The sequence below is a fragment of the Phalacrocorax aristotelis genome, chromosome 9 (genome assembly GCF_949628215.1).
Source record: "Phalacrocorax aristotelis chromosome 9, bGulAri2.1, whole genome shotgun sequence".
Lineage (NCBI taxonomy): Eukaryota > Metazoa > Chordata > Aves > Suliformes > Phalacrocoracidae > Phalacrocorax > Phalacrocorax aristotelis.
This window is the reverse complement of record NC_134284.1, coordinates 13,610,556-13,623,474: the sequence shown is the minus strand read 5'-3', so window position 1 is coordinate 13,623,474 and position 12,919 is coordinate 13,610,556. Positions and strand designations below refer to the sequence as shown.

The window sequence follows — 12,919 nt, the reverse complement described above, 5'->3', positions numbered from 1 at the left end:
ATGCTGAGCCTGTTGCTGAAATTCCTGGGCTATAGAAATCCCACAGCCAGAGGATAGAAGCAGGAAGAATTGCTGTCCTACTTCTACAGGTGCTCAAGACCTGGAGATGTCACCTGAAACCATGGAATGAGTCTGTGGCAGAGCCTCAAGCTGCTTTGAACACAAGACTTCTTGACCAGTTGAGTTGTCTTAGTTCGCCCGCCTGGACTGGAGCATCGTGTGGCTCAGCTGTACCAGTTCCCTGGCATCTGACTTGCAGCTGAGTTAGTTTGTACCCAGAAGGAGCTGTGCCCAGATTTTGCTAGGCACAACAGTCAGCACATGCTTGTCCCTGCTTACCTCCCCTCTTAGCCCCAGACAAGTCAGGAGCAAGCTGTGAAGACCTTTTGACTGAATGACACTGTGAAGGCACAGGTGCGTGGTCAGCTGCCTGGGGGCAGGTGGCATGAGTGCCCATCTCTCAGGGTTCATCCTGTCTCTTAGGTATGAATGCAAGATTTCATAGAAACATGTTTATAGCAGCCAAGATCCCATTAGCTGTCTGCTTTTTTTTCAGGGCTTGTGCTCCAAGAATCTGCTTCATGGAAAGCACACAAAAAGGCCAGCTGGCCCCAGAAGGAGCCACTTTGGGAGGAGAAGACACAGGATGATAGTGCCAGGAGAGTTTGGCCAAAGCCTGTAGCGCAAACCTGAATTGCAAGGCCTGGCCTTAGCCTAGGAAAGAGCAAACAATGTGGTTGTGATGGTCTGTGGACCTTGATTTAAAACTGAAGCTCTGGAGAAGAAAGAAAACAAACCTTTCAGTCACCCCTGTTCCTGGTCTGTAAAGGGAGCAACACTACTGTGTGGCCACATCAGCCCTCCAGGCTGGGTGTGCTGGTGGCACAGTGTGACATGCAGCTGCCAGCTTCTCTGTAGAAGAGTTAAAAACCAAAAATAATGCTAGCTGCAGTTTTTTGGCAGTGGCCCTGCTGACAGCAGCGTGACCACAGGGTGAACAGGAGCTTGTGGCAAGACCTGGTCTCCTGGGCTTTGCCTTTATCCTAAGTGCAGAGAACAGCAGGTCCCCAGCACCCAACAGAGTCCATCCTCTGCACTGCTTTCACTGACGCCATGCAGAGGGATGCCAAGCACCACACTGGGGTAACCCTGCTTGGCGTGCCTGTGGGACAGGATTTACTCCCTCTGTGTCCAGAGAGGATGGGCCCACACATTTGCAGTTGGGAAAAGAATGTCTCACCCTCCTTCCCTGCTGCACAGTGGCCAGCTGCACCTCTGAAATGCCTGCAAGGAGCCCAGCTGGTGGGGCCTGGCCTCTGCTTTGTTCCAGGTCCTTGCATGCATGTCAGCTATTCTTCTCTCAGTGCATGGGAGCCTGGCAGTAGGGATCACAGTCCCATGCAACTTGACCGTCACACACGGGCCAGGGGCAGAGCCCAACCACCAGCCAGCATCCCCTTCCATGCCAACCCCAACCCTGGCCAGGCTTTTCTGTGCTGTGGGAGCTGAGCAGCAGCCGGCAGGGTGGGCATGAGGTTTCTGAAGAGCCAGGACAAAGCGTCCACCCGTCCCATGTTCCCCTGCCCCAAGGCATCACAACCTTCACACACAGGGATGTACCAGAGAAAATGCATTTAGCCAGGGTCTCCAGAAACTACATAGCCCCACCATAGGGATGTGGCCAAATCATGCCTCACTGATGGGTCCCACTCGCTCCTGGGCTTCAAGCTTTCCAGTGATGGAGATGCCACAGTGACGCTCCGCTTTACTGTTTTTGCAGGGAGAAGTATTTTCCTAGCAGCCAGTCTAAATACTTCCTGCTTTATTTGAAGTCCACTGCGTCTTATCTACTGTGGTCACAGAGAGCATATGATTGCCTTATTTGTTCCTACCTCTCATGTACTTCAGAATTTTATCATTGTGCTCCCTCTTTCCCTCCTTCTCCACCATCTTCTCTTCTCTAGACTAAACAAATGCAATCTTTTCAGGCTTCCCTTAGAAGCTGTACTTGTAGACCTCCAGTTGGCCTTGTTGCCCACCACTGGGCTCACTCCAAGTAATTAATATCTTTCTTGAAGTGTGGAGCCCAAAACTGAAGCCGTGGGGTCTTATCTGGGGCTTTCTTAATGCTATATGGAAAGATTTCTTCACAAGACCTACAAACCCCAGCCTGCCAGGCAGCTTTTATTCTTTTCCATGATGTTTTAATTTTTTGTTTAGTTGAAAATTCACCATAACCTGCCCAGCTTAAACACCTTTTACAGATGTGCTGCCAACCTAGTTTCTTCCCCTCCTACATGCTACCGGTGATTTCTGCCTCAGTGTAAAACTCTGCAATTCAGTGAAGTCAAATATACTTTTTCTTTTTTCTCCTGGATCACTTTTCTACTTGGTCAAGATCATTTTCAATCCATGTTTTCGAAGCGTTTTACAGCACCAGTGGTGATGTAAATTATTTCAGACTTTTAAGTTATCAATTCTATTATCTTCTATACTGAAATGTACTGGATTCATTACAGCTCTGTTAGACCTTCCCTTATTTACTAATAAAAATATCGTATAAAGCATTGCCTAAAGTCTTAATAAAGCCCAGATACTCTACCGAAGAAAGGCATTAGGTTGCCTCAGTATGAGTTGTGCTTAAAGTAGCCGTGATACAGGTGTGCTGGTTGTTACTTTTTACCTGATTAGCTGGGTATTTACAGGTTATTGACTGCATTTTTCAGTATTTTTTCATTAATTGATGTTACAGACTGTTCCAATGCCCTTAGCCCTCACCTCTCTCTCTTCCTCCCTCTCCCCAGCCCCATTCCTCATCAAATTCTGAAAGATTGCTCCACTTTCCTAAGTAAGTCTTCTAGGATAAACTGCGTCAGGCCCTGCCATGCTGGAAACACCCAACTACTTTCACTTTAGCTTTTTTTAAAAAAAAAATTCTATTTAAGTTCTTCCTGTTTTGCCATTGAAGTAGAGTTTGGTTGATGTTTCTGTCAGGGACTAGAAACTTGTCTCAATGTTGTTGGCAGGCAAGTTTCACTACTAAAGCCTGATCACTACAGTAGCTGAACGGAACAGTTTAATCACCAAGGTCAACCCGGCAGGAATGTGCACGCCGTTATCTCAGAGTACTCGTCCTCCGCGCATACACCCGGGCCCAAGGCTGACTGGCAACATATGTGGGGGGGCTCGGACCCTCCAGAACTTTCAAGCACCTTCTAGTGACAGTACTGGGCATGCGCCCCACCGCCGAGTGGGAGGCAGGGGTATGCAGAACAGCTACTGACTGTGCAAGAGAGCAACCTTATACAAGGGGAAACCAGCAGAGATGACGGCGGGCGTGTTCTGGAACATCACCTCCTCCACCGGCTTCAAAGATGCATTGGACGCCTGGACTCCCCACCCAGACCAGACGGACTGCTGCAGATCTGTGGTGACAGCTATTGCAACAGTCCCACTCTCTCCCTCTCATTCCCTTTTTCACCTTTTTTTTTTCTCTCCTGAATCCATTTCTGGCCAAATAAAGTGAGTTGGCACTTGACTCCATTTTGAGCCTTAATTCCGTTTCCAAGAATGTAAAAGGAACTTAGTCATGATAACACATTGGAGTTAATCAGAAATTAGGCCCAGCTGCCCCAACCTCCCAGAATTATCTGAAGTCGGTTGGAAAACAAGGGGGTTTTAACCTCTGCCAAATTGTTCAACCCAACAGTGGATTGTGAGAGTTTCAGAGTAGTTTTAATAGTTATTTACGTCCACCTAAACCAGAATCCAGTCTCTGACAGCAGTCAGAGCAAGTGACTAGGAACTAAGAGTAAAGAGAAAGACAAGCACACGTTGCTATTTCCCTGAAGTACTTTCCTTGTTGCCAGCAGCTGGTGGCCAAGAGGCTTCTTGAGCCAGATGTGATGGGCATTCTGTTTAATAGCCCGTGGTTGGTTTATTTTCCCATAACTTTTCCACTCCTGTTCTGAATCCATGTAAACTTTTAGTGGCACCATATCACCAGCTGCAAGAAATTTCAGAATTCACTAGATCTGTTCAGAGACCTGTTTGGTTGGGCCTCCATATTCTGTTGTTTGATGGTTGCTCCTTATTCATCTTCTCCACGTGCCTCATAAGTGCGTAGCCAGTTAGCATCCACCTCTGACCTCTCATCACTGTGAAAAATTCACTGTTTACATCTGCCTGTTTTCTGTTTTTTTAACCTTTGTTTTCTTTAATTCATGAGACTTTCCCTCTTATTCTGTCAGTTCAGATTCTTGAAGAGCCTCTGGGCAGGAGTATACTGGACCTTGCTTTTCTTCCTCATCTTATATAGTCCTCCCTCCCCAAATAGCTGAAAGACTGCAAATTGTGGCCGGCTCTCCTGACACATCCAAGCAGAGCAAAGGTCTGGGGTTTCTCATTAGCATCTGTATAGCTGCACCCAGATGTCATCTGTAGCTGAAGGAGTGGGTCTCTTTGCTGAGAGCAGGCAGATGTAGGGCAGGGACCTTCACTAGCATGCAACGACTTAAGGCTCAGATCGCCTTCACCAAGTAAATGGCTGAAGTGGTGTAAGGCATTACCACCACTGTGCCCATTAGCGTTCACATATCCTGACACGCTCTGTGCCTCAGGCTAAGCGCTAGCTCACAGCCTGGCCTTTTGGCACAATTTTTCTTTCACTAGTGGGTTAGTCCAGCAGATTCAGTTGTGAACAGCAGCCAAGGCACGGCTACATGGCTACACAGCCTGATCTGCTGCTGTGGGCATGGCGATTTCCAGCCCGAGGGGCAGGGAGCCAGATGGGGCAGCACCAGTGTAACTCAGGGCAGTCAGTTTTGCTGAAGAAGAGCCCTCAAACGGCCTCCGAGCAAAGCCCTGAGTCTGTGAACCCCATGAACGTGGGTTGCTGGCTGAGGCCAAAGTGTGTCCTCTTAGAGTAGCAGCAGGATGCCCCAAGTAAACCCTGTCTGTGATGAAAGGAAGGCAATTAAAATTCCACTTCGGCTGCCTTCCTGTCCCACTTCCTAACCTTCCAGCAGCAGGTGATTAGCAGGGCCTGCCTTCTGCTGCCCTGCTCAGCTGTGCCAGCAGAGCCCCACCGAAGGCAAGCAGTGCTGCCACAGTATGGCCAGCTGCCAGCATGGCTGCCAAAGCACAGTGAGGACACCATGATTCAGCTGTCACGTTTGTCTCACGTTAACTTAGAATGAGCTCATTTTTTCAGTTCTCAAGTAATTTTGTTCTTCTCTTACCAAAGCTCTTGCCTTGGCTGCGAACACACTTGCTAGCCCTGCTGTTTAAGGTTTTCCATGTTTCTGTCCAGGATTTCCCAAACAGAAAACCAAACACACATGCTGCACAGTGACATCAGTGTGCTTACATCATGTTACACTCCTGCAGCCTACCAGATGTGCACAGTAGTGCATCTGTGCATGAGAATCCTGGCAAAACACCTGCAGCCCCTTTCCCAGCTGGACAGTATTTTAAGAAGACAACCCTGCAGGACATAGGGCAGCCCTACCCTATCTACAGGTGCCTGGTCTTTGTACAACTTCCTTTGCGGTCACAGGTCAGCACAGGGGTAAGTCGTGATGTCCATACACACTTTACCATGAGTAATTACTTTGTAATACTCCGCAGAAAATGCTAGAAATGCTCTCCATAGGTTAAAAGGCAACTCAATTACATCTGGGTTTTTTTAAACAGGCATTAAACAGGCATAAATTTTTTCCCCGTCTCCTCTACTGAAAGGGGTGGCTACCACATGCCATTCAGATTAAAAAAAAATAAATCCCCACAATCGTAGTTGTCAACGAGCAATGTTACTTCCTTCTAACTTACTAGAGGTGCTCTGCAGAAAACACAGTGAGAGAAGCTCATGCTTCAAAGGGAAAACCACACACTTCAGTCACCCTTGAGGTTAAGCAGACTGATGCTTCTGACCAGAACTGGATTTCCCCCCTATCCTATAAACACATTTATTGCTTTAGAAGACATCTCTGGGAACTAACTGCATTAGCAGGAGAACAAGTAAGTGGTTTTCCCTTCCTTGCCATTCAAAGCAACAGCTGAAGTGGGGTCAGCCAAAAGAACTGCACCTTGTTTATTTACAGGAATAAATCCCAACCCCATTGAGAGCCTAGTTTGTTTTGGCCTGAAGCTCTTGGAGGTAGCTGACCCTGGGCCCCACTACCTGCTAAAACCATTGTAGATGGGAGTCTCCCTAGCAGTGGTTTGTTGACTGTCTTGGACATTGGGTGAGTAAGCGATCAGCGTTCCTGTAGAGCAGGCTAGTGTAAATGTAAGAAAAGACTGTGTTGAAGAAGGGGATGTGCAAGGGAGGAGAGGAGTAGCCTCAAGAGGAGCTTGGATCCCTTTAGAAATAGGAAGGGTTTGAAACATTTACTAGCGGCAAATCAAAAGCAGAGAAAATGAGCAGCTGCTCAAACTAAAAACTGCATCAAGCACACGCTCTCTACTCCCCCAGAAGAGGACTAAATCACATCGGGATCAGTGCTCCTCATTGATTGGTGTTTTTCCAGAGAGATCCCTCCCTCAGCCTATTGACTGACCCTTTGAACTCAAGCTGATCTGAGGACAAAAGTTCCACCGTGTTTTTTTTTTAAGTTAGGTTTATTTAGCAATAGAAGTATGTACATGTAAGAGAATCCCCTGCAGCACAAGACATGCACAAAGCAGTGAGGGACTGAAAGTGGTGCTGCTCAATGGCCTTCCTCATCACCTGTCATCCCACTTTACTCAGCAGCAGGGCCAAGATTAGAAAAGGACAGGCGAGAAATCTATCAGTCCACGTGGCAGAGTCTTCAGGCAGAGCCTTCCCAGCAACCAGTATTAAAACAAGCGGGCGCCATAGCCAAATGTCTGTTTAATGCCCTCAAAGTAGTAGCGCTGCCAGCCTTGCTTTGTTCTTTCCTCCTCACTGGCGGGAATGCCCTTGCCTTCCAAGCACACCTCTGTCTCCCCACCTTTGTCAGTGAAGTTCAAGGTAATTGTTGCAAAGTGCCCTACAGGAACCAAAGCAAATCTGTCAGTAGTGTGTAGTATAGTATACGCCGCCCCAAGGAGCTCCTCTCACATGGCACCACTTAAAAGACTCCTTAGGATCCTTCCCAGAGGATCTCTTTATGACAGCTGCAGGCCTTCCTCAGAAACAGAGGGAGGAAAGGGCTCCCTCTTCATGGGGTTCAAAGCAGTTGCAGCCACAGCTTAGCGACCTGCTACTTCATCCTTCCTTATCCCTGGCCACTGGTCTAAGCAGTGGCTGATGATTCTGACCTGATTGTACAGGCTATGAAGCTGGGATACAGCTGGTGCAGCTCCCCGAACACCATGTGCTCCCTGATCATAAGCCAGAGTGCAGTGTGGCAAACGGGGCTGGAATTCTTCAAACACAGGCAAGGACTGTAATACCATAGTCCATTTTTGACTACTTACCAGCTGGCCAAGATTTAAATCTCCATTTCATAACAAGTTGCTTCTCAGGGACCTTGAAAAGAGAGAAAGACTGAGTAGTAACTTTTTGCAAATCCTGCTAATAGAAAATTAGAATTATGTTGATCTGAAGCCTTAGAGCCCCCTTGAGAAACATACAGGCGTGTACACACACAGAGAGGAAGAGATTTTAAGTGTCCTTTTCTTTCCACTCCTTTTCTAGGAAGGCAGGCCATAGTACAGCCCCAAACACTGAGACAGTACCCCTGTCCAGAACACTTTAGCAGCAGGAGGGATAAAGAGGAAAAGGGTCAGTTGCTATCTGTAGCAACCCCCCAACCCCTAATAGATAAGTAAAATCACACAAAGACAGGGCAGATGCATGACTGAAAGCCAGATTTTCTCCCCAGACTGAAGACCCATACATTAATCCATACTACAAGGAACACTTCAACAGCTACAGAGATTACAGATAACTATTGGGCACCAGGTAGAAACTCCACAGTTAGCTAACTGAGGCAGTTACAGAATTGATACCTCAAAAATAAAAAGGCAGCCCCTGAGCAAGATACACCTGCCCTAGTTAGTACTTACTAGGTCAACAAACTCTCCTGTGACACTGCCATCCAGCAACTGAAACTTGCCTCCTTTATCAGCCTCCAAGGCAGCTTGTGCGTGGGTGAAAGCTTGGACCATCTGAAAAGAATTCAGGAGGACACCTGCATTACTTGACATTATCTGCTTGCAAACTTGTTGCCTAATGCCTCCCACCCAGCTACAAAAGTTCTGGAAGAGGAGATAAGTCAATAGTGTAAGGTCTTCATCAAGAAAGGACAAAAACCCTGCCCTGGCCAAAAATGCAAGATTATAGCTACTACAGCAGCATTCTGCCTGCCAAGGGAAAAGAACCCCTAGCTTACATATTCTATGCAGTGTTCTGTAAGCCACACTTTGATTTACTCTGCTGATTCCTTAATGAAACCTAGTTCTAAGAAAAGGTCATATTTTTTACCTTTTTTTTTTTAAAGGAGCAACAAAAGACTAAGACCATGTTTAAATAATTATACTCTTCTTAAACTATGTAATAGTGTGCAGCAGAGGGGAAGCTGTTCCCGAAGTACACTTTGATACCACCTAACCTTAAAAGGAAAAAACAAAACTAAACCAAAAAGCACACAACTGTAAACGCCAAGAGATCTGACCACATGCAGTAAGGGTTACACCTACAGATAGGTACTGACAGCAGTCTGCAACTGGCTTCTGGCTGGCATTAATCCTCCCTTGTCAACTCTGTAAAAATATGCATGCACAAGCTTCAAGCACTTCAAGCAACTGTTCTGCAGACCCACTTTCTTATTCCATCCTCATGCCTTGTGAGTGTCCTACAGAATGCCTTGAAAAGCTTCTTAGGAACAATTTCCTATGTGCAAAGAACAGTTCTCAGAAGCAGCCTGTTATTACCTCCTGAGTAGTGAATACCCGGTAGAGCTCCTCAGGAGATGTTAAGAAGGTGTCCTTCAAGCTGATCTTACATGTAGGGATCTTGACTCCTACGGATTTGGACTGTGATGTGGCAGCACTGCTGCTAGCAGACATCTAACAAAACAACAAGCAAAACAAACACATACACACTTTTTTCACAAAAAAACTCAACAAGTGGTTCACATATCCAAAAGAAAAAACAAAGGCCTTTGGTAAAGATGTAATTAGGTACAATCGTATTTGAGTGTAAAAAGCAGATTTATCGCTCCACTTGAATTAAGAAACATCATGTTCTGCAAATGTAAACAGTCAGGCCTACACAACGGATTGCCAACTCCTGAATATATATATGCTATAAACAGCATAGGTTGATCCTTTAAGCCCCAGAATCTAATACTGTGTACCTTTCTTCAGAGATCCAAAAGCATGTTTGCACAGACTTACTAACCTTGCGGTCTTCTGCTTTAGGAGCCACCTGAGGTGTTGTTTCCATATGCTCACCGTTCACAGTTGGCAAAATCATGCCCTGGGTGAATTCTGGGAAGACAGGAATGCACCCATGAAACTAATTAAAAAAAAATCAAGTAAACCTTTCAACTGTTCTTTGAAATACACAATCAAAAGGGCTTCCTGGTTTCTCCCCTGCCCTTGCTAGCACCAACTTGAAACAGTTCTAAAAAAAAGGAAACAGACCATTTTTTAGAAGCAATTAATTCTTCTTGTTCTCACTACTCTCCACTGAAGGCCACATCAGAACCTGCCAACACTAACAGGAACTTACCTCCTCTTCTAGCCTCAACATACCGATCACAATCTTCCACATGTTGCACCATATTAATATTACCCTTACACTTACACAGCTTTTTACCTCTCTCACTCTCTAATATAAATGGCAATCACATCTCAAATACTTTTATCTTGCTGGTCTAGACAAACTAAGCCAAGCTTTTCCATTTCTTTCCAGACTGGCTCTCGATTTCTCCTATCATCATAGTACAGAATAATGCTACTTCTAACTCCATCTATAATTTATCTTTTTTGACACCAGATGCCAGCATTACACAGAGAAACCCAAGGGAGGTCTCACCAGTGCCCTGTCCAGCAGCACTAGCACTCTTATACCTCCACCAGAAGCTTCAGCCTCTTTCAGCATTGTGTTTGCTTTTTCCCCAGCCCTACCACTTCTGCCTTTACCAGTTATACAACAGTTTGCTCTTTCTCCTTCCTCTTCATCTGTTCAAACTGGCAAAATTCCATTATGTAGCAAAATTTTATTATATGTGTGTAATCTTGCATCCTGCAATACTTTGCTCCCACCTATTCTTATTTATTCCAGCCCACTAGATCATACAGTTCTTCCCGAAAAACATTCTCATCTTCCACCTTGTGACTGCATCTCCCACCATGAACACTAGAACACCTCAGAAAAGCCCAAGGGTACAGAAATTTGATCCTGGAAAAACAGCAACCTGTGGTGGTTTATACTCAGCAAAACTTCAATATCTAGCATGTGTAGTGTAACACTGGTAAATGGATATAAAAATCAACTATAGCATTACCAGCCTATACTAGAGAGCAAAGCTGAACTCAATCAAAGCACGCTGATTTAAGTCCACCTGCTGGAATCGTATCTGTCTTCTAAAAAAATTAATTTTGATCCAGATGCTGACAGCTCATTCAATTACACCAACAAAACCTGCAGAGCAATTTCCAATTGTCAGTTCTCAAATCCAAGTAACACTAGATGCCTTTACTAGTGTGGCACAAAAGAGAGAAACCAACGAACTAGAGAGAAGAGATCACCTTCCAAGGGAGTAAGGAAACTGAAGGCCAGACTGTGCCACATGCAGTGACTGGTACTCTGTGTCACTGGGGTAGAAAATGCATGTTACTGGCTTTATTTTCTCTATAGCTGAGCTTCAGCGCGCGAAAGACATTCTCAGTTTTAAAACATAAATCCAAAAATGCTGTTTATTATTGGGTTATCACCAAAACCAATCTTTCTGGGCTGTGCTACAGTGTCTAGAGACAGAAGTGCTTCTTGCCAAATCCTAACCATTTTCAAAGAGACAGAAGAGCTACTGCTGCTCTGACACCTTCCTGTTGAGATGGGGTGAGGAACTAATATTCACTCCTCTCATTAACCCCATCCTTTCTTTAGCATTAGCCCATATGGCTTCCCCATAACACTTCTCCCTCTCAGTTACATACCTGTTTTGAGAGTGCTGATATAAGTTTTCATTGCATCTCTAATTTTTTTTGCACCCTCTTGCTTCATCAGGGTCTTCAAGTTAGTGTCAGGCTCATCTTTAGCAAGACTGACGTGGATCTAAACAAGAAGGTCATGTGCTGATTAACAAAGCCATACACTTGCACAGTCCTTTCATGACTCAATTCAACATCAGTTAGACTTCAGCTAAACTTTCACAAGTAGCAGTGCAGTTTTATTTCTTTCACTTCATCTCTCTCAGCCTACAGTAATGTATGCACGTACCTAAATACCTTCATGTGTTATAGAGCCATTATATCTAGAAGACAGGAATTAATTTGATAAAGATACAATATGATGGGGAGGGATTCTTTATCAGGGAGTGTAGTGACAGGATGAGGGGTAACAGTTTTAAACTGAAAGAGAATAGATTTAGATTAGATATAAGGAAGAAATTCTTCACTCTGAGGGTGGTGAGGCACTGGAACAGGTTGCCCAAAGAAGCTGTGGATGCCCCATCCCTGGAAGTGTTCAAGGCCAGGTTGGATGGGGCTTAGAGCAACCTGGTCTAGTGGAAGGTGTCCCTGCCCTTGGCAGCAGAGTTAGAGCTAGATGATCTTTAAGGTCCCTTCCAACCTAAAGCAGCTTATGTTTCTGTGACTCTAGTAACTTAAGCAGCCTCCACCACTAAAAGGGTTCTACACAAATGTTCTAAAAAAAGATAACGTGGAAGAAAATACTGATGCTGCGAGGATTCCTGTTAGAACAGCCATACAGCGTTAGCCTTCAGCTGTACTCACCTCAACTTCATCAACATCATTTTCATCTGAGAGATTAGGAATCTCCACATAACCTTTGTATTTCACTCCTGTCTTCGAGGTGCCTGCAATCACAATTACGTTGTAAAAGCAAACTTGTATTGTACCTCAACATGACACTTCCCTGTATTACTATTTCCCAAAAGACACAAGCATCTTCATCCTTTATCTTATACTTGAATCCAGCCTTGAAAAAGAAAGGGCAAACATCACTCACCAGTCCACGCCAGCTTGATAGCCCACTCGTAGAAGAAGATAAGTTTCCCTTTGCGGTTGTTAATGGAGGCCTCTCCATCCAGTTTGCTCACTTCTGTCACCTCACAAGCCCCTTCCTCGCCCTCCACCCTGACAGGCAGCAGGAGACTTTTCAGTCGCTCTGTGGACCAGTTGGAGGCATCCCGCTCCGTCCTGCGAGGCAACCGGGCGGTGTGAGAGTCTGGGACAGGCCGGGCCGCCGGCACGCACTGGCAGCATCTTCCCCCGTTCCGTCCGTCCGTCCGTCCGTCCCTCCCACTCACCCCAAGGCGCACACGCAGCCCTCGCCCGGAGCCCCTCACCAGCACCAACGGCCGCGGAGGGCAGCCCCCCTCCGCCCGGGGCAGCCCCGGCGGGTCTCGGCGCCGGCCGGGCGGGCCACCCCACTCACCAGTGCCAGTTGTTCACGTTGGTGGCGTCCGCCCGCTGCTCGACGATCCAGCGCGGGTCTCCCTCGCCCCACTTGGCCATCAGGACCGCCGCCTCCGCACCGCCCGCCCGCTCGCCCGTCCGTCCGCTCGCCCGTGGAAACTGCTAGAACCGCCGGCCGCCGCGCCACCTCCCGGCTTCCGCCACCGGCCCGGTCCCTTCCGGCGCCCTTCCCCCGCCCCGCGCGCGGCCTGGCTCCTTGGTTCCGCCTCCGCCCGAGCGCTCCCGCCCCGTCCCTGCTGGCCAGCAGCTTCCGCAGCCGCGCCGCCGCCCCAAGCCCCGCCGC

General features: G+C 46.8%; 1 protein-coding gene across 1 annotated transcript; it reads right to left on the bottom strand.

Moving 5' to 3' along the window:
• Positions 1-6,602: 6,602 nt before the first annotated feature.
• AHSA1 (activator of HSP90 ATPase activity 1) lies at positions 6,603-12,809 on the bottom strand. Its single transcript, XM_075103617.1, has 9 exons — positions 12,596-12,809; positions 12,167-12,357; positions 11,932-12,014; positions 11,134-11,251; positions 9,371-9,459; positions 8,902-9,036; positions 8,035-8,136; positions 7,444-7,495; positions 6,603-7,013 (listed from the first exon to the last, which is right to left on the bottom strand). Exons 1-9 carry the CDS (start codon positions 12,673-12,675, stop codon positions 6,841-6,843), a joined length of 1,023 nt encoding a protein of 340 aa, XP_074959718.1. The 5' UTR covers positions 12,676-12,809; the 3' UTR covers positions 6,603-6,840.
• Between the last annotated feature and the right edge of the window lie 110 nt (positions 12,810-12,919).

What these genes read in the sequence shown, in the direction of transcription:
- AHSA1 (XM_075103617.1), bottom strand. Translation starts at nt 12,675, where the DNA reads ATGGCCAAGTGGGGCGAGGGAGACCCGCGCTGGATCGTCGAGCAGCGG. An exon ending in AACGTGAACAACTGGCACTG is followed by an intron (nt 12,358 to 12,595) that starts GTGAGTGGGGTG and finishes GTTGCCTCGCAG; the next exon opens with GACGGAGCGGGATGCCTCCA. An exon ending in TATCAGCACTCTCAAAACAG is followed by an intron (nt 9,460 to 11,133) that starts GTATGTAACTGA and finishes CTGTCTTCCCAG; the next exon opens with AATTCACCCAGGGCATGATT.